This window comes from Balaenoptera borealis, assembly GCF_965194805.1.
Source record: "Balaenoptera borealis genome assembly, chromosome: X".
Lineage (NCBI taxonomy): Eukaryota > Metazoa > Chordata > Mammalia > Artiodactyla > Balaenopteridae > Balaenoptera > Balaenoptera borealis.
This window is the reverse complement of record NC_138881.1, coordinates 7,814,728-7,835,980: the sequence shown is the minus strand read 5'-3', so window position 1 is coordinate 7,835,980 and position 21,253 is coordinate 7,814,728. Positions and strand designations below refer to the sequence as shown.

The window sequence follows — 21,253 nt, the reverse complement described above, 5'->3', positions numbered from 1 at the left end:
TTTTAAACCCTGGATGATTCCATTTACACAAAACATCCAGAATTGGCAAATCCATAGAAACAAAGCAGATTGGTGGTTGCCAGGGGTCGGGGAGAGATAAGGGAGAGTGAATGCTAACGGTTATGGGGTTTTACTTTGGGGTGAAAGAAACGTCTTGGTACCAGAGAGAAGTGGTGGTTGCACAACATTGTAAATGTATTCAAAGTCACTGAAATGTCCACTTTGAAAGGGTTCATTTTATGAGAATTTCATGTCAATAAATTATTCTAGGAAAAAATTTAAAAAGTGAGTCAGATCACATCACCCCTGGGTTCAGAACTATCCACCAGTTTTCCAATGCTCTCAAGAGAAAAAGCAAGAGTCCTGAGTAGGCCCTGTATGATGTGGCCCCTTGACTCCCTCTGTCCTCAGCTCTGATGCCTCCTTACCCCGACCCCACCTGCACTTGCAGCTCCCTGCACCTGAATGCCCATCCCCAGCCCCACACAAGGCTCCCAGACTCCTTCCTTAAGGACTTTGCTCAAAAACTGCCTTCTCAGTGAGACTTCTATGACCTTTCATTTCTATTATAAAAAATACATAAAATTAACCATCGTGGACTTCCCTGGTGGTGCAGTGGTTAAGAATCCACCCGCCAATGCAGGGGACACAGATTTGAGCCCTGGTCCGGGAAGATCCCACATGCCGCGGAGCAACTAAGCCCGTGCGCCACAACTACTGAAGCCTGCGCGCCTAGAGCCCAGACTCCACAACGAGAAGCCACCACAATGAGAAGCCTGCACATCACAACGAAGAGGAGCCCCTGCTCTCCGCAACTAAAGAAAGCCCGCATGCAGCAACGAAGACCCAACGCAGCCAACAATAAATAAGTAAGTAAAATTTACCATTGTAACGATTTTTCATTGTGCAGTTCAATAGTATTAAATATACTTACATTGTTGTGAAAGAGATCTCTAGAATTTTTTCACCTTCCCAAACTGAACTCTGTCCCCATTCAACAACTCCCCATTTCCCCATCTCTAGCCCCTGGTAACCACCATTCCACTTTCTGTCTCTATGAATTTAATTACTTTAGGAATCTCATATAAGTGGAATCGTATAGGATTCATTTTTTTGTGACTGGCTTATTTCACTTAGCACAGTGTCTTCAAGCTTCATCCATGTTGTAGCCTGTGATGTGACTTCCTTCCTTTTTAAGGCTAATATTCCATAGTACATATATACCACTTTTTCCTTATCCATTCAGCTGTCGACGGACACATGGGCTGCTTCCACCTCTTGGCTACTGTGAATAATGCTGCTATGAATGTGGATGTGCAAGTATCTCTTGGAGACCTGCTTTCAGCCCTTTTGGAGGTACATCCAGAAGTGGAATTGCTGGATCATATGGTATTTCTATTTTTAATTTTTTTAAAAAATAGATTTATTTATTTATTTATTTTGGGCTACGTTGGGTCTGTACTGCTGCGCACAGGCGCTGCGCACAGGCTTTCTCTAGTTGCGGCGAGCAGGGGCTACTCCTTGTTGCGATGCGCGGGCTTCTCATCACCATGGCTTGCTTTTGTTGCCGAGCATGGGCACGCGGGCCGTGTGGCTCACAGGCTTAGTTGCTCCGTGGCATGTGGGATCTTCCCGGACCAGGGCTTGAACCCGTGTCCCCTGCATTGGTAGGCGGATTCTTAACCACTGCACCACCAGGGAAGTCCCTAGTTTTAATTTTTTGAGGAACCTCCATACTGTTTTCTATAGCGGCTGCACCATTTTACAGTCCTGATGTTTGTAGATACCAATTTACACTTCTAAATGTAACCCTTTCTAAAACGGTAATTCTTTCTAAAAATGCAAACCCTGTTTCCCTACCATCTCATTCTTCAGTAGCCCCTTTGACTATCTCAAACGCTGCTGTATTTTACTGTTTTACCCTGTCTGTTGCCCACAGGGCAGGACTTTCCATTTGTTTCTTTGCTGTTGCATCTGCAATGCCTGGCAGCTACCACATGCACATGGAAAGAGAGAATGCAAATGTGGTGAAGAACTAACAACTGGGGAGTCTAGGTGAAGGGGATACGAGTGTGCGTTGTACTATTCTAGCAACTTCTCTGTAGATCTGAAGTGCTTCAAAATTAAAAGTTGAGGGAGGAGGACACACCAAGCTAGCCTCCCACAGCTAATGCCCCTGACGTGGGCCAACGCTCGCCAAAGTCTTAGAAAGAGGAATAATGGCCATGACCGGCAGCCGCGCCCAGAACATCTCGGCCCGAGGCACTGCGTGGGCGCAGTGCGGGAGGCTGCCAGCGGGAGGCTCTCACTTTTCTCAGGACCTGTGTTTTGGACTGAGATCAGGGGCTGTGCTGGTAGACATTCTGATGAGTTGAACAGTTGGGAAACAAAGTTGCAATCGAGCACTGATACAGTGTCTCCCAACCCCACTGGGTTCCTTAGACATCTGTCACCACAAACCTGAAAGATTTCCCCACTGGAGATACGGTGATGGGCACAACTAGGATCGGGTGAACAGAAGGGCCAAAAGGATGCTTCGCTGCTCTTAATGTCACAAACGGAGAACAACGACAAGCATCCAAAACCTTAGGGACCCACGAAACACCCTGAGCCACACGCGGCCCTGAAGAGGGCACATGAAGCAGTAAAAATCCACCCCTTTTAGCTGTCCTTTCCTTTTAATTTAAAGTAGACAGACGTTTCCATGGTACCTGCTGTTTACAGATCTGAGGCCACTCACTTCAATTCCCTCGCGTAGGGCACACAGCCCCTCCTTCCAGGCCAGCGCCTGGTGCTGGGCGGCAAAACATCAGGGGCTCCGCGAAATCCTTTGTCCTTTTCTGCTTACCTTCAGAGGTGGGGGCTGAAGTTCCTCGGGGCCGTAAGGGTCTGCCTGGCCAGCAAACGTGTGTCCGTGGATGGAGCTGACAGCAACGCAGCAGGGCTCTGGGTGCGGGGGGCTGGTCTGGGCGCAGCTGCTACAGCCACTATCCACCGAGTCGGCTTGCCAACTCCTGAAGGCGGGCATGGCAAAAGCCCCCAAGACGTTCATCAGGGCACTGACTTTACTGCTGCACCCAGGGCACAGCAGCAGAGACGCCCCATATTTGCTTCCAATGACTGAAGACGGTTGCTTTTCTCATAAAATGAAAGGCAGTTCTGTTTCATAGGGAAGACAGAGCTACAAGGCCTTTCATTAAGAGGGTCCGTCTGTCTGTATCGCCCAATTGCAGCCGCTGAAGATGCCAGCAGCCCGGAACCCTCTCTCCCCAAGCCCTCCCAGCCTCCTGCCCATCCCTGAACACACACCCTCCCCCTCTGCCATGCACTTTCCCTTCCGAAAATAAATTCCTCTTGAAAATAAATCCAGAGAAAGCTATTAGGAAGAAGTAGCAAGCTTTGGAAACATGACGCTCTTTATGGAAAACCGTGGAAGTAAAGCAACATGAAAGTGCTGCCGGAAAGGACCCGCCGGGAAGCGATTCACTCGCGGTGCCTGCCCATCTGAGCTGCTCCTCTACTGCAGACACGTCTGCCCCACCCCGAGTCAAGCGTTCACCCACGGGCTGCTCCGGGGAAGAGGTAAAGGGGCATCGCACGATTCCATTTACAAGAAAGGCCCAGGACAGGCAAATCCCTGGAGATGGCACGCAGACGGGCAGTCGCCAGGGGCTGGGAGGGCCGGGCGGACTGTTAATGGGTATGGGGTTTCCTTTCGGCACGACGAAAACGCCCTCAACTTGAGTGTGATGTTGGCGGCACAGCTCTGTGCCTGCGCTACAAACCAGCGAATTGTCCACTTAATGGGTGAACCGTACGGTAGGGAGATTATGTCCCAATAAAGCAGTTAATAAAGAAAAAGGCAAAACTTAAAGGGCCCTATTGTATTCAATCCGGGCAGAGGGAGTCCCTCAACAGCCCCCTCTTTGAGAGAAATTCGGGGAACAGAAGGAAAGGTGAAAAGCCTGCGCGTAGAGCTGGGGTCAATGTACTGCCCTCGTGCAGACTGGCGTACAATCCCCCGTGAGAATCCCGACTTCTGGGCAAAGGTACCGAAGAGTCGCCGCACACACTCTACATGGCGTTGTGTCTGACGAACATCCCGGCTGCCTCTCCCCCGAGGGGCTGCTGGCCGCGCGCACCTCTCGGACACGGCCTCGGCCTGCTCCTCCTTGCGCTCCATCTCCAGGATCTCCTCCTCCGTGTACTCCAGCTTCACCCGCTCCTCGGCCAGCTCTCTCTCCACCGCCTGCAGCTGGGCCGTGGTTCTCGCCAGCAGCACCGTCACCGCGTCCTACAGGACGAAAGGGACGCTGCCAAGAAGCAGCCGAGGCCAGCGGCGTGCGGGCGGCAAAGCGGAAAGCGGGCGCGTGCACGGCCCGTGGGGGGCATCCCTGCTGCCGGGCTGGTGGCCGCCCCCGGCTGCTCTCCAGCAGGAAGCAGCGCACCCCCGGTTGACAGCAAGACGGTAACTTGGCCTTTCCATGTAGCTCTGAGGACTCAAATTTTAAAGCAACCAACGCATCACTCATGATCATGAACGTGTTGCATTAAAGAACATCATCATGAATGGCCACCTACATCACTACAGTCCGTTTTTATTACTTCCCTTGAAACCCTGCTTCTTCATCGCCACTGTGTTCTAAGACTAAGTCTACACACGTTTCTTAGAAACAATGTCCCCAGGAAAAGCCCATCTCAAAGCCAGGCCACCTACTGTCTTTCCAGACGTGGTGGGTGCAGGGTCCCGGAAGTCGCTGTGTCCCAGCCGCTCGTCCTCCCGCCGGGGCGGCTCGGGGCCGGTGAACACCTGCACCGAGTACCAGCGCAGCTGCATCTCGCTCGAACCATCGTAATCAGCCAAGTTAATCTGAGCAATGCCCTGTGCGGTGTTAAAAAAAAAAAAAAAGCAGAACAGGCCCTGAATGACTGCACCTTAACAACCAATGGGCATCAAGGTCACCCTTTAATCTTAAGCAGAAAGGCCATACAATGTGTCACTGCTATTCAAAGGACTGCAGTAAAATGAAAGTCATCGAAAAGGATCGTAATGGGGGTGGCTCCTTGCTTGCTTGTTCAGCCCAATCAGAAAGTGCTAGAAGGGGAACAGGGGCAGAGAATGGACAACGTGGAATGGTGGGTCAGGCTCAGGATCTGCCACTCGAAGAGCCACTGATTCTAGCAGGAATTTTTGAAAAAAGAGAGGACTGGTGTAAAATAATATAAGTAAATAAATAAATAAATAAATAACACCCCCCCCCCCCAAAAAAAAAAGAAAAAAAGAGAGAGAGAGAGAGAGAGGACTGGTGGAACTCTCCAATCTCTAATTCTGCCGCTGAAGGGGTGGGACCAAGGGGGAAAACTCCAACCTCGGGAAGAAAGCACCCTGGCTTCCAAGCCCTGGCCCTGCACCGGCTGGCCGGGGTGAAGACGGACTGCTGACCTGCCCAGTTATAGGGTTGCCAGATAAAAAAGAGGGCATCTGGGTGAACTGCAATTTCAAATAAACAGATTTTTTTAAAATAGAAGTATGTCCCAGATATTACATGGGACATACTTACAGTAAAAGGCATCCATAGTTTATTTGAAATTCAAATTTAACTGACCATTATATACTTCTATCTGCCAAACTTCTCAACCCAACTTTTATTAGTTCCCGTGACGCAAGACAGGGATAACGCAGAAGCCGTTGCATAGGAGTTTTGCAAGTATTAGCTGAGATAATATATTTAAATTACAGAACACTTGACCAGATAAGGAGTTTTATCATCCCTTTCTGTCCTCCCAGCTACAGAGATCACTTGACATCAGGACAAATTCTAAGTGCCCCACCGCAGGACACAGGAAGGAGGGGAGGGAGGAGGAGAGGGTGAGGAGGGCGCCGTACCAGCAGTTCTTCCTGCAGCTGCGGATTCACTGAGCACACGTATAACTGAAGGGACTTCAACGTCACCATGCTTGAATGCACAGGGATTCTGAAAACTTCATTAAATATCAGGGGGGCTTGCAATTCCAGAGCCTTAGAGCAGTAAGTGTTTGGCGTGCCGGAGTCAAGCGGGGGCAAATAGACGCGGATGTGTCTGGAACCAAGAGAGGAAGGAAAAAGCAGACAGAGGCAGCGCTTACTGACACATCTGCACGTGACACGCATGGACCACATACGTGTGCACATACGCCGCTCTGTTCCACTGCCCATGTGCAGAATTTTAATGTCTTTTGGAAAAGATCCTTTTCTCAACTAAGAGTAAGCCCAAAGAACTTACGTGCCCCTGGAGATCAGGGGGGAAAACCCAATCACAAAGAGAAGACTTCCAAGTCACTGGTTAGGACTTCAGGGGGACTCAAACGGAGGTTCTGCTTTTACCATCTTTGTGGGAAAACATCTGCACTGATCTCTCCACGGCCCCTTGGCTCCCTCTCCAAGCTCTACCTGCCTTGCCTCTCAGACTGCTCGCCCACCCAGGCACCCGCCAGGCTGGGCTCCCGGCCCTGTCTGCCCCCAGCACGGAAGCCGGCACCCAGGAGAAGCTCCAGCATCAGTGGAGTGAAGTACACCATCAGGGCGAACCCTCAGCCGCTGAACACCAGGCTGCTTCCTAGGCCTTCGGGAGGCCAGTTTACAAAGACGACTCACGGAAGGGGAGGGCACCGTCGGGCCTGAACACCCATCACAGGTGGGTTCACCCGCCAGGGTAAGTGGGACCTCACACCCCCATCGGGCACCCATCTCCCCACCGGAGACAACACAGATTTCCTTCCCCCTGCTCGGACAAGGATGCCTGATCCCAGCCTGAGGCCTCTTCAGGCACCTCATCAGATCTCAAGAGCCGAGTGTGGCTGTGTCGCCACCAGCCTTGTGAGCAGGATGGACGTTTTAAGCCCCAACGCTGCCGATGACGGGCACCCGGCACTTTGTCAGCATGGCCACGGCACATAACCAGCCTGGCTCCAGTAACCCCACCTGCCTCAAATAATAAACCAGCCTCTTCTTAGAACTTACAGGCCTTTAGATTTCAGACAGACAGTCCCTGGCGTTTTATTCTAAATTCAGCTTCCAAGACAGTCTTTTCCCTCCCCAAACTGCCACGTGCAGCAGGTCAGCCAGTGGTGCCGTGTGGAGGAGGGCCCGGGGGGAGGACACGGCCCCCACCGGCGCGGGAGCTTACATTTTGCAGTCTTCCTTCACCACCAGCCCGGCAAAGTTCTTCAGTTGGAGCACGTTCACGAGGAGACGCTCGCTGGCACTGTCGTGCCTAGAAAATAAAATGCACGTTCACAGGCTGCAAATGCCCCACGGTGGAGAAATCCTGCTTGAACTACCGCAGTGGTCCTCACCCCACCCCCAGGGGACCTGTGCAAAGTCGAGAGACGTTTCTTACTGTCACACTGAGTGGAGTGGGGGGGCTACTGGATCTAGTGGGTGGAGGCCAGGGCTGCTGCTCAACACCCCAGAGGGCACAGGGCGGCCGCCAACCAAGAATGACCCAGCCCGAATGTCACGAGTGCCGAGCAACTCTAGGATGACAAGGGTGAGCAAAAGAAAGCTGCTGGGATGTGAACATCCTGCCTCGCTCGCCTCAACACTGCTGGTTGCTGCCTTCACAGACACTGCGGCTAGAAACCAAAACGCTTAGTGTTGCACAGCACCTGGCTACCCCAGCTCCGGCGGGAACTTCCCCGAGGGCCTGACCGTGCCCACGGGGTGACAGTCCCCAGCTGTGACTCGGTGTTGGAGGACGGCAGTGGAGCCGCTCGTGCCCATCTCTCCTTCCCGCCACCTCTGTCCCTTCACCTGAGACCGCTGAGGTGGGCCCGGGGGTCCCCAGGCCAGCGAGAAGCAGCCGGATCACGCGCGTCCCCCCACGCCTCCTGGCCTGTGTGTGGAGGTGTGAGTCGCCGGGCGGGCCCCAATCTACCCGTCGTCTTTACGAGCAACAGGGAAGGAGCCTTCTGTACTCACAAGAATCCAACATGGATCTGGGGCCCCTCGTTACCGCAAGCGTCTCCAGGCACAGGCTCGTCGGCGTCCTCACTCCTGAGCACAACCGGAAAGGCACCGCGTTATTCCGAGGGGACCTGCTTACCTCGGGCTCCGCAGAAGCTCTCTCACACTAGGGGCGCTTCTAACTGAGAAGGGCTTTATTAAGTTGCGACATAAATAAATGCTTTAAGTGACTGACAGGGCACGGCAGGTCCCCAGGATCCATGACGTCACCTCCCAGGGTACCTGCTGACGAAGTGGCCTTTTTGAGAAAATACCTCTCAAAACCACACGTGATATTCACGACAACGTTCAAAAACATATACTTTTAAAAGCTTTGCAGGGGGGACTTCCCTGGTGCTCCAGTGGTTTAAGACTCCGCGCTTCCACTGCAGGGGGCGCGGGTGCGATCCCTGGTCAGGGAACTAAGATCCCGCAAGCTGAGCAGCGCAGCCAAAAAAAAAAAAAAAAAAGTTGGCGACAAGTGAAATGCATACAGATATCTGAGCTGAAAAAATGACATCAAAGGTCTCAAACAAAATGAAGCCCACAAGGGGTTTTGTCCTTGCAAAGTGATTCCTCCAGCTAAGGAAAGGGGACGGGGGGAACATCCATTTCTAGTGAACGTCCTTTCTAGAAAAGCAGGTCTCTCTCGCACACTGGTTCTCCTTTTCCGGCTCTACTAGGATCATGCCTTCCAACCCCCGGGGCCGGAGAGAAAGCAGTCGTCCTCGATGCCCGAAGCCAGGCCAGTCCCCAGACGCCACCTGGGAGGAGAGGGGGTCCGTGGGGATGCTCAGGGCCCCTCCCGCATGGAGAGAAGCCAGAAGAGCTGCACCCCGGAGACACACAGAGTGTCAAGCCAGACAGGTCTCGGCAGGGGTGCCTTTTGGGAAGTCAGCCCAGGGAGGCCAGAAGGTCAGCTTCTAACCTTTTGGTGGGAGGTTCAAACACGCCACTGTCGCTGGCCAGCGAGTAATCGGACAGGCAGGCAGACACGCAGCGCGCTCTCCGCTCCAGCCTCTGGGCGCTGTCTTCTCGGGGGGTCACTGCTGCAAGCGAGAGACACGGCCGGGCTCAGGAGGCGACAGCGCGGGAGCCCAGGGCAGAGCAGAGACAAAGGCACGAAGGGACAGAGACAGGCCAGCACGTGTGCAGATGTGTGTTTACATGCGCTCTGCTCCAGTCTTTTCTTATATTGGAAAATGGAAGAAACAGGCTTCTGGCTACTTCTTTAAAAGCTCTTTAAATGATCATCAATCTCCTTTCACCTCCTTAATGAGCGCACAGGTCAGAAGGTGGCGGGAAGGCCTTTGGCGTGGCCCTTTGAGAGAGCGTCACACGGGAAGCCCGGGAGAGAGACTTCGCCTGCACGCGGATGGCAGCGCGCTCTCCGAGAAGTGCGAGGGGGGTGTTTCCTCCTTGGCGCTGCTTGGTATTCTCCAGACTTTATACAAGGCACATAGGCTACACTGCTTTATACTCAGAAGACAGAGTTTTTAAAAAGCATCAAATAACCCCCAACAAAATGGAGTGACTTTCAAGTCAGAGGACACAGAGGCACCCAGACTCGGCCTCTGCCAACGTCTCCATGACCCCTCTGCCGCTCTAACTGCAGCGCCCTCCTCAGCAGCCCTGGGGCCAGGCTGGCTTCCAGAACTGTCTCCTGGGATTAGAAAGGACCATCACTGGGCAGCTTATTTTTGTCTTGTATCTATTTTAACCAAGAGCCCAAGACAACCACTGACATTTTCCCTTTTACCATTTCATCAACTCTTTCTACTCCTTCCCTCACAGCAACAAGCTCCTTTTAATAAAAGCAATAGAAACAGGCATGTCGTCTCCCGCTGCTAAATGTGGCGACGGACACAGGAACCTCAACGCTTCTGAGAGAGGCACACACGGTTAGAACACAGGCTTAAACCACGAAGCCCCAAACTGAGCCTCACTCTGGCATCACAATGCCTCTTATTAATAATGCAGGCCCCTCTTGTCTTTCTATGTTCTCCGGCCATCTAAGCTCTAGAAATTGAAAATCTAGACACCTGTGCACCCCTGAGTTGAGGGAAATAGCGAGTCCACCAATGACCATCTCTCTTTTCAGCCAAATTATTATTCACAGCAACAATTAAACCCAAACACATTCATCGGGGTACAGAACAGACAGGGCTGTGGCCTTTGGTCTCACGATGTTAACGGCAGACAAAAGCCGACCTTTCAAAGGTCTGCAGCGCCCAGCGTGGGGGCCACCGGCTCCACCTCAGTCAGGGGCAGAAGCTGGCTCCGTCCTGGGGTGGCCGGAGGCACCGACTCTCAGATCGTAGATGACGACTCCCAAGTCCAGCTCTGCTCGTCACCCCCGCCCCATGGAAGGACCCAGAGCCCCCAGCTCTGACTTGCAGAGAGAACCCCTCAGTTTGCTGCATGGAACCCCATCAAACACAACGGCTCACTACTTCCATTCCCAGCCCTGACACTCGGCCTTACACGCCTTTAAGGACGTAACACCGCACAACGATCCAGGTAACTTCCAGGCAACCCAGTGGTGTGACTGACAAAATTTCTCTCTCATTGCAATGAAAGTGGATGAAGAGAGAAAGGAAATGGGGGAATCAACCCTCAGTGATCCTGGGCTTAGCACATTCACGGAGCAACTGGATGCAGGAGTTGACAGAAGGAGGTACGGTCAACACCTGCCCTGGGTGAGAAAGAAAGCACGCGGCACATCCCCCAGTACACACCACAACCGTCTGCTCTTGGGCTTCAAGGCAACGAGACGGAAAGTGGGGAGCAACGCCAGTGAAGTAAGGAATAAACAAGCTTCCACACATTCATTTCAGAAACCTCTGACCCTTCCATCATTAAACACAGACACACAGACACTGAGACCTAAGGACAGCAACGCTGCTTGACAAAAGGGAGGAAAGTATAAGGAAAATCACACCGTGGGCCAAGCTGCCAGCTGGCATACTAAAATAATGAAAGCGTTAAAGTCTGGGAAAAAATGCAAGGAAGAAAAAAATACGTCAAGCTCTTAGAAAAGTTCTTACACAACTTTCATAGCCAGGATGAATACCGTTCAAACGACAACAACAATAATAAGAGCAACTGTTGAGCTACATTAAAGCACAGCTATGAGCTATGCCCTTCTTGACCACACCCTGACCATCCTAAATACATTGATTCACTGCACAAAGATGTGGCACAGCCTGACCAGCAAGGCGAAGGAGAAGTCCAAGGTCACTTACAGTGAACGTTTCTGTCGAGCCGCATGAGAAAAGAGATAAAAAAAAAAAAAGCACACAGTGAAAAAACTGTAGAATTTAAGCCAACAATTTTAAACAGGGTATGAATGTAATAAAAAACATCAATAAACAGATGAACAAGGTCAAAATATTTACGGACTTATATTAGCAAATACCAGTGGGAAATGAAAATAGGAATGGATTTCAAAATCATGACACATTTGACTTTTAAAATGTGGGGAAGATGATAAAATTGTAGTAAACATGTAAAAACGGTTAAAGATGACAGTTTATTTCCCCACTCCCCTGCCCCACCTTCTGTCCCCTCAGGTTGATTTAAAACACAATGGGCAATTCTGAATTTTATGTTACTAAAAATTTTTCTCGCTAAAGCTTGCTGGAGTCAAACTTAGACTGTACTGTTCTTAGTCAGACTGGAGAGTGGAGGGAACTACGTGACCTCGGGCGTCATAAATGAGGGGTGGGGTTAATATAACGAGTATTGAGATCCTCGCCAACTTTATGAAGCTGCGATGACTCTAGGCTTCATAAGCATCAAGGGAGGCAAGGAGTCACCCTGTGTCCATGCCTGAAGCTGCTCACCCTGTGTCCATGCCTGAAGATCCTCGCCAACTTTATGAAGCTGCGATGACTCTAGGCTTCATAAGCATCAAGGGAGGCAAGGAGTCACCCTGTGTCCATGCCTGAAGTCACCCTGTGTCCATGCCAGCCCTGCGAGAGCACTTACCAAGACCCATTCACTAAGTCAGGTACCTCTAGTTTGTATTCGACTCAGAGTGTCATATATGAACGCACCACCAGGTGGCAGTATGTGACCACACCATAAGCAAAGACCTCCCAGTCTAAGAAGCTTGAAGTACTGTAACATCCACCACAAAGTAGGAAAGAAAAATAAAGAAATCAGGATCAGAAATTAAGTCAGCTCTTCTCCTTCCCACCCAGTCTTTCCCCTGGACCAAAAGCGGTGCTGGACCTTGTGTGGATTTTCTGCATAAGTAGACAGACACTCTTGTATCTCAGCCTTTAAAGAAAAGTTGGTATGGGGTGGGGGGTGGACACTGAGAAGAGGAAGCTCAAGCAACAACAGATGCACGATTCAGTCCTTATTTTGTATTTTCTTTTTTGAATAAACATGGAGCACTGAACCTGTGATTACAACAAAGAACAAAGTGAATAAAGTTCCCCTGTACATGTGATGTGAATTACAGAAATAACGTATCTGGGGATATGAAAGGTGTGTTTGCAAACGCAGAGGGGGAGACACCAAAATAATAGAGATGCCAAAAAGGCCCGGGGCTGCCGCAGAACATAATGGATCTCTGGTTAAACACATAAATGCTACAAGAGACTATTATCTTACATATATGTAATAACCCGCACGGGTACACATAAAAAAACCCGACAGGTAACAGAATGGTGGTGAATGGAAGAGCCCATAAAGATCACCTCATTCAAGGGCACAGAAGCTGAGACTCAGCTCCATCTAAGGTTGCGCTCAAGGTCGCACAGCTAGTGAGTCAACAGGGCAGGGAACAGAATCTGGGTATAAGCTGCTAGTTCGAAGCCATTTCTGCTACATCACCCTGGTTTTGTATTCACGTTTTATTTCCACCTTTTGCTGCTGACTGCTTAACAGTACATAACTAGGGTTTCTCAGCCTCGGCACTCTTGACATCTTGGCTGGATCATTCTAGCCAAGATGGGGACCATGCTGTGCACTGTAGGATGCTGAGCCTTGCCCCTGGTCTCCACCTACCAGATGCCAGTAGCACCCCACCAGCTCCAAAGTGTGACAACTGAAAATGTCTGCCAAGTATCTCCAGGGGTCAAAAACACCCCTGGTTGAGATCCACTATGCTATACAAATTATCTAGTGTTCGCCTAAATGGAATGTCTAAAAACAGTTTTGCTGTGCAAATAAAAATTAAGTGGGCTGAACTTCAGGAATGAGAGGCCTGTTCTGATCTTCTCTCAAAATGAAGGAAGTTAAAGTCGCTAGAGGTTGGCTCACAAAAGCACTCGGGGTGAAGATAAGGAGGGTTGAAGCCCAGACTCTGCTTTGTGCACCAGCCATCAGCCAGAATACTCCCCAGAACAGCAATTTGGTTTTCCATGTGGGCTACAAGCTGACAGACGCTGGCACCAAGCAGAAGCTGAATTAACACCAACTGGACGGATGAAATTCTCATGGCTACATGTTTCTGGATTTGAAGAGCAGCAGAGAAATCGATTCGGTAGAAAGGACTGATATTTTCACTCCCTCCGTGACAGAATTATGTTCTTGAAAAGTACAAGGACAGGGCTTCCCTGGTGGCACAGTGGTTAAGAATCTGCCTGCCAATGCAGGGAGCACGGGTTTGAGCCCTGGTCCTGGAAGATCCCACATGCCGCGGAGCAACTAAGCCCGTGCGCCCCAACTACTGAGCCTGCGCTCTAGAGACCGCGTGCCACAAGGACTGAAGCCCGCGCGCCTAGAGCCCGTGCTCCGCAACAAGAGAAACCACCGCAATGAGAAGCCCGCGCACCGCAATGAAGAGTAGCGCCCGCTCCCTGCAGCTAGAGAAAACCCGCGCGCAGCAACGAAGACTCAACGCAGCCAAAAAAAAAAAAAGTACAGGGACAAAGGATGAAGAGATGAAGTCACAGGGCCAACGGAAGTAGAGATTTCTGCCGGGCCACAGCCAGACAGCAGTCCCAGGGCTGGTCTGAGGCGGGCACACACAGAACGCTGCATCTGGGCACACGCCCTGGAGAGTTCATGAAGGCCCGAGTACTTCTTTAGCAGCCTCCGAATGTGGAGGAACTGTCTCATTTTCGACAATTAAGTATATTCTGAGAACAAGCCAAATGCCTGGGAAAGACTACTCTGCCAGTTTCCATGACATTTCAAGGACCCAGGGCAAAAGCACGCAGGACGCGCGAGCGGGCGGGCGTGCGGGCCTCCTCTTGCCCTGGCGGGTCCTAAGCTGAGGGCTCACTAGGCCACAGCAGAGCCAGCCGGCTTCCGTGCGGATGCACGCGGCTTCCTCCCTGAACTCGAGACCTTTCCTCCCCGGTCCCGGGGCACCCACCGGACCCATCAGGACATACGTGCAGCCATGGGAGCGGCAGCCGCTTGGGGTCCTCGCTCGCGAGGTCCTTCCCCGTCCCCGGGGCACCCGTGCGGCGGCAGGGACGCCGCGCCCGGCGGGTCTTCGTCCCCCAAGGCGGAGGCCTGAGCGCGCAGCCTGTCCAGGGCGCCCAGGCCCACCACCTCGAAGGCGTCCCCGAGCTGGGCCAGGGGCGAGTCTCGCGAGGCCGGGAGGAAGGGCGTGTCCAAGGGCGAGCTGGGCGGGGACAGCGAGGACAGGGAGGAGCGCGAGGACAGGGACGCCAGGGACTGCGGCGTGTCCAGGGAGCGCCTCTGTTTGTGCAGGCCCGCGGGGCCCGGGGCGTCCGCCAAGGGGGCGTCCCGGCCCAGGGAGTCGAAGGAGACGAGGTCGAAGCGCAGGAGCGGGCCGCCCTCGGCGTCGGGCTTCTCGTACTGCGGGAGGCCGTAGATGTCGGTGAAGCTGACGGAGCTCAGGGAGCCCCGGCTGGAGGCCAGGGAGCCGCGGCTGGAGGCCAGGGAGCCGCGGCTGCTCCCCGAGGAGACGGTCAGGGTGCTGGCGGACAGGCTGAAACGAGAAGAGCAGCCTGGAGCCCGCGGCTGGAGCCTGCTCGTCCCCACCGCGAGCCGAGCCTCCGGTCTGCTCCACGAGGAGCAAAACTGCCTCGGGCCCGTTCACCCGGCGCCTCTTCAACACCTCGGAGCGTTTTAAGACACCCCTCCACCACCGCCCCTTCGTGAATATTTCCTTTGTTTCTTTGATTGTCAGTAGAGAGCAGTAGTTAACGTCAAGGGCTCTTGCCAAGGGCTCTTGCCAAGGGCTCTTGCTCGAGTTCAAGTTCCAGCTCAAACTCAAGACTAGCTGAATGCATTTGATTTGGTCACGGGCTTTGCCCTTTCCCAGCCTCCCACCTTCTCACCCGGCGCTGGGATGATAGCGGTTCCTGCCTCAAGGCACTGTGAGGAGGAGAACTGAGAAAATAATACACAGAAAGCCCTTACCACTACACTTCACGATACGGTAAGAGCTTGAAAACTGGAGCTCTTACTGAGCATCCAAATCTGATTTTAAAGATATTCAGGCCTTTAAAAAATAATTAAAAGGGTATGTGTGCATCTATGTAGATGGATATATACACTCCTGATGCTGTGAGTTACAAAATCCTTCGATAAATGATTCATTACTCTGAAGTCACACTTGCTTCTCATATTCCTTGGATCATATATGAGCAGCTCCTCTTAAAAATATCGTGTATCCACACTTTCCGGTCCAGTGTTTACAACCACTGCAGGTTCTAAGTTCTGGGAGAGAAAGCCAAGCTAAAGGGAACTGTGAAGTTCACGGCCACGTCGTTATAAGATGATAATAAGTTACCCACCTTTGTAACTGGGACTGGAGATAGGACGTTAGGCGGGTGGCTTCTTCCAGCTGCATCAGGAGACAGTTTCTTTTTTCCTGAAGTAGAATCCTGTAAGTACAAAAACAGTCCACTGGTGGATTTCAAAGATGCCAAGTATATTTTCCTAATAAGAAATTCAACTGTAAATTCCCCCAAACTGATTGAGGTGTCAATGACTAAATTCTAAAAAAGCACATCCAAGGTCATAAACACCAAGATAACAGACTGTTTTTGTCTTGCTTAAAAATGTACCACTGGCCACCTGAACAGTGCCTGATACACTGTAGAAGTTCAGCACATGGGTGGATAGGCGGATGAATGGATGGGTGGGTGGACGCATGCGTGGATGGATGGGTGGAAAGATGGATGGATAAGTCAATGGGTGGGTGGCTGGATGGACTGACGGATGCAGGGGTGGGAGGAAGGACAGGCAGACGGACAGGTGAACAGGTGGATTGGACGGACAGACAGCAGACAGGCAGACGGGCACACGGATGGTGGTTGAGGTGTGTGGGAGGAGGGGTGTGGGTGGATGAACAGATGGATGGGAGACTAGACTAGAACATGGATACAAATGCACAGCATGCAGTAATCTACTGGAGTTCCTTGGAACAAATCAGATTCCCTCATTCTAAGCCCCCTTCCAGGCAAAACTACATGCAATTCTAAAATCTACAGAATTAAAAGATGAAACACAAATAAGAGCAGCTGAGAGAGGATTAACCAAGATGGCGGAGTAGAAGGACGTGCTCTCACTCCCTCTTGCGAGAGCACCAGAATCACAACTGGCTGCTGGACAATCATTGACAGGAAGACCCTGGACTTCACCAAGGAGGATACCCCACGTCCAAGGACAGAGGAGAAGCCACAGTGAGACGGTAGGAGGGGCACAATCAGAGTGAAATCTAATCCCATAACTGCTGGGTGGGTGACTCACAGACTGGCGAACACTTATACCACAGAAGTCCACCCACTGGAGTGAAGGTTCTGAGCCCCACGTCAGGCTTCCCAACCTGGGGGTCCGGCAATGGGAGGAGGAATTCCTAGAGAATCAGACTTTGAAGCCTAGTGGGAATTGATTGCAGGACTTCGACAGGACTGGGGGAAACAGAGACCCCACTCTTGGAGGGCACACACAAAGTAGTGTGCGCATCGGGACCCAGGGGAAGGAGCAGTGACCCTGAGGGAGACTGAACCAGACCTACCTGCTGGTGTTGGGGGGTCTCCTGCAGAGGCGGGGGGTGGTTCTGTTTCACTGTGGGGACAAGGACTCTGGCAGCGGAGGTTCTGGGAAGTGCTCCTTGGCGTGAGCCCTCCCAGAGTCTGCCATTAACCCCACCAAAGAGCCCAGGTAGGCTCCAGTGTTGGGTTGCCTCAGGCAAAACAACCAACAGGGAGGGAACCCAGCCCCAACCATCAACAGTCAAGTGGATTAAAGTTTTACTGAGCTCTGACCCCCACAGCAACAGTCAGCTCTACCCACCACCAGAGCCTCCCATCAAGCCTCTTAGATAGCCTCAACCACCAGAGGGCAGACAGCAGAAGCAAGAAAAACTACAATCCTGCAGCCTGTGGACCAAAAACCACACTTACAGAAAGATAGATAAGATGAAAAGGCAGAGGGCTATGTACCAGATGAAGGAACAAGAAAAAACCCCAGAAAAACAACTAAATGAAGTGGAGATAGGCAACCTTCCAGAAAAAGAATTCAGAATAATGAAAGTGAAGATGATCCAGGACCTCGGAATAAGAATGGAGGCAAAGATCGAGAAGATGCAAGAAATGATTAACAAAGACCTAGAAGAATTAAAGAACAAACAAACAGAGATGACCAATACAATAACTGAAATGAAAACTACACTAGAAGGAACCAATAGCAGAATAACTGAGGCAGAAGAACGGATAAGTGACCTGGAAGACAGAACGGTGGAATTCACTGCTGCGGAACAGACTAAAGAAAAAAGAATGAAAAGAAATGAAGACAGCCTAAGAGACCTCTGGGACAACATTAAACGCAACAACATTCGCATTATAGGGGTCCCAGAAGGAGAAGAGAGAGAGAAAGGACCAGGGAAAATATTTGAAGAGATTATAGTCGAAAACGTCCCTAACATGGGAAAGGAAATAGCCACCCAAGTCCAGGAAGCGCAGAGAGTCCCATACAGGATAAACCCAAGGAGAAACACGCCGAAACACATAGTAATCAAAGTGGCAAAAATTAAAGACAAAGAAAAATTATTGAAAGCAGCAAGGGAAAAACGACAAATAACATACAAGGGAACTCCCATAAGGTTAACAGCTGATTTCTCAGCAGAAACTCTACAAGCCAGAAGGGAGTAGCATGATATACTTAAAGTGATGAAAGGGAAGAACCTACAACCAAGATTACTCTGCCCGGCAAGGATCTCATTCAGATTCGATGGAGAAATCAAAAGCTTTACAGACAAGCAAAAGCTAAGAGAATTCAGCACCACCAAACCAGCTCTACAACAAATGCTAAAGGAACGTCTCTAAGTGGGAAACACAAGAGAAGAAAAGGACCTACAAAAACAAACCCAAAACAATTAAGAAAATGGTCATAGGAACATACATATCGATAATTACCTTAAACGTGAATGGATTAAATGCCCCAACCAAAAGACATAGACTGGCTGAATGGATACAAAAACAAGACCCATATATATGCTGTCTACAAGAGACCCACTTTAGACCTAGGGACACATACAGACTGAAAGTGAGGGGATGGAAAAAGATATTCCATGCAAATGGAAATCAAAAGAAAGCTGGAGTAGCTATACTCATATCAGAGAAAATAGACTTTAAAATAAAGAATGTTACAAGAGACAAGGAAGGACACTACATAATGATCAAGGGATCAATCCAAGAAGAAGATATAACAATTATAAATATATATGCACCCAACATAGGAGCACCTCAATACATAAGGCAACTGCTAACAGCTATAAAAGAGGAAATTGACAGTAACACAGTCATAGTGGGGGACTTCAACACCTCACTTACACCAATGGACAGATCATCCAAAATGAAAATAAATAAGGAAACACAAGCTTTAAATGACACAATAGACCAGATAGATTTAATTGATATTTATAGGACATTCCATCCCAAAACAGCAGATTACACGTTCTTCTCAAGTGCGCACGGAACATTCTCCAGGATAGATCACATCTTGGGTCACAAATCAAGCCTCAGTAAATTTAAGAAAATTGAAATCGTATCAAGCATCTTTTCTGACCACAACGCTATGAGATTAGAAATGAATTACAGGGAAAAAAACGTAAAAAAGACAAACACATGGAGGCTAAACAATACGTTACTAAATAACCAAGAGATCACTGAAGAAATCAAAGAGGAAATCAAAAAATACCTAGAGACAAATGACAATGAAAACACGACGACCCAAAACCTATGGGATGCAGCGAAAGCAGTTCTAAGAGGGAAGTTTATAGCTATACAAGCCTACCTCAAGAAACAAGAAAAATCTCAAGTAAACAATCTAACCTTACACCTACAGGAACTAGAGAAAGAAGAACAAACAAAACCCAAAGTTAGCAGAAGGAAAGAAATCATAAAGATCAGAGCAGAAATAAATGAAATAGAAACAAAGAAAACAATAGCAAAGATCAATAAAACTAAAAGTTGGTTCTTTGAGAAGATAAACAAAATTGATAAGCCATTAGCCAGACTCATCAAGAAAAAGAGGGAGAGGACTCAAATCAATAAAATCAGAAATGAAAAAGGAGAAGTTACAACAGACACCGCAGAAATACAAAGCATTCTAAGAGACTACTACAAGCAACTCTATGCCAATAAAATGGACAACCTGGAAGAAATGGACAAATTTTTAGAAAGGTATAACCTTCCAAGACTGAACCAGGAAGAAACAGAAAATATGAACAGACCAATCACAAGTAATGAAATTGAAAGTGTGATTAAAAATCTTCCAACAAACAAAAGTCCAGGACCAGATGGCTTCACAGGTGAATTCTATCAAACATTTAGAGAAGAGCTAACACCTATCCTTCTCAAACTCTTCCAAAAAACTGCAGAGGAAGGGACACTCCCAAACTCATTCTATGAGGCCACCATCACCCTGATACCAAAACCAGACAAAGACACTACAAAAACAGAAAAGTACAGACCAATATCACTGATGAATATAGATGCAAAAATCCTCAACAAAATACTAGCAAACAGAATCCAACAACACATTAAAAGGATCATACACCATGATCAAGTGGGATTTATCCCAGGGATGCAAGGATTCTTCAATATACGCAAATCAATCAATGTGATACACCATATTAACAAATTGAAGAATAAAAACCATATGATCATCTCAATAGATGCAGAAAAAGCTTTTGCCAAAATTCAACACCCATTTATGATAAAAACTCTCCAGAAAGTGGGCATAGAGGGAACTTAACTCAACATAATAAAGGCCATCTAGGACAAACCCACAGCAAACATCATTCTCAATGGTGAAAAACTGAAAGCATTTCCTCTAAGATCAGGAACGAGACAAGGATGTCCACTCTCACCACTATTATTCAACATAGTTCTGGAAGTCCTAGCCACGGCAATCAGAGAAGAAAAAGAAATAAAAGGAATACAAATTGGAAAAGAAGAAGTAAAACTGTCACTGTTTGCGGATGACATGATACTATACATAGAGAATCCTAAAACTGCCACCAGAAAACTGCTAGAGCTAATTAATGAATATGGTAATGTTGCAGGATACAAAATTAATGCACAGAAATCTCTTGCCTTCCTATACACTAATGATGAAAAATCTGAAAGAGAAATTATGGAAACACTCCCATTTACCATTGCAACAAAAAGAATAAAATACCTAGGTATAAACCTACCTAGGGAGACAAAAGACCTGTATGCAGAAAACTATAAGACACTGATGAAAGAAATTAAAGATGATACCAACAGATGGAGAGATATAGCATGTTCTTGGATTGGAAGAATCAACATTGTGAAAATGAGTATACTACCCAAAGCAATCTACAGATTCAATGCAATCCCTATCAAATTACCAGTGGCATTTTTTATGGAGCTAGAACAAATCATCTTAAAATTTGTATGGAGACACAAAAGACCCCGAATAGCCAAAGCAGTCTTGAGGCAAAAAAATGGAGCTGGAGGAATCAGACTCCCTGACTTCAGACTATACTACAAAGCTACAGTAATCAAGACAACATGGTACTGGCACAAAAACAGAAACATAGATCAATGGAACAAGATAGAAAGCCCAGAGATTAACCCATGCACCTATGGTCAACTAATCTATGACAAAGGAGGCAAAGATATACAATGGAGAAAAGACAGTCTCTTCAATAAGTGGTGCTGGGAAAACTGGACAGCTACATGTAAAAGAATGAAATTAGAATACTCCCTAACACCATACACAAAAATAAACTCAAAATGGATTAGAGACCTAAATATAAGACTGGACACTATAAAACTCTTAGAGGAAAACATAGGAAGA

General features: G+C 49.1%; 1 protein-coding gene across 5 annotated transcripts in view; it reads right to left on the bottom strand.

Moving 5' to 3' along the window:
• Positions 1-21,253, bottom strand: part of WWC3 (WWC family member 3) — a 130,361-nt gene that overhangs the window by 13,378 nt on the left and 95,730 nt on the right. For 3 of the 5 annotated variants that reach the window (XM_082375493.1, XM_082375492.1, XM_082375495.1), the window contains exons 10-18: positions 15,715-15,804; positions 14,338-14,903; positions 8,913-9,033; positions 7,961-8,035; positions 7,167-7,253; positions 5,888-6,080; positions 4,718-4,882; positions 4,143-4,294; positions 2,849-3,014 (exon numbers count right to left, since the gene is read on the bottom strand). In XM_082375493.1, the coding sequence (XP_082231619.1) occupies positions 2,849-3,014; positions 4,143-4,294; positions 4,718-4,882; positions 5,888-6,080; positions 7,167-7,253; positions 7,961-8,035; positions 8,913-9,033; positions 14,338-14,903; positions 15,715-15,804 (1,615 nt within the window). Of the gene's footprint in view, positions 1-2,848; positions 3,015-4,053; positions 4,295-4,717; positions 4,883-5,887; positions 6,081-7,166; positions 7,254-7,960; positions 8,036-8,912; positions 9,034-14,337; positions 14,904-15,714; positions 15,805-21,253 lie in introns of all 5 variants that reach the window. The other 2 variants (XM_082375496.1, XM_082375494.1) reach the window with 2 other exon arrangements.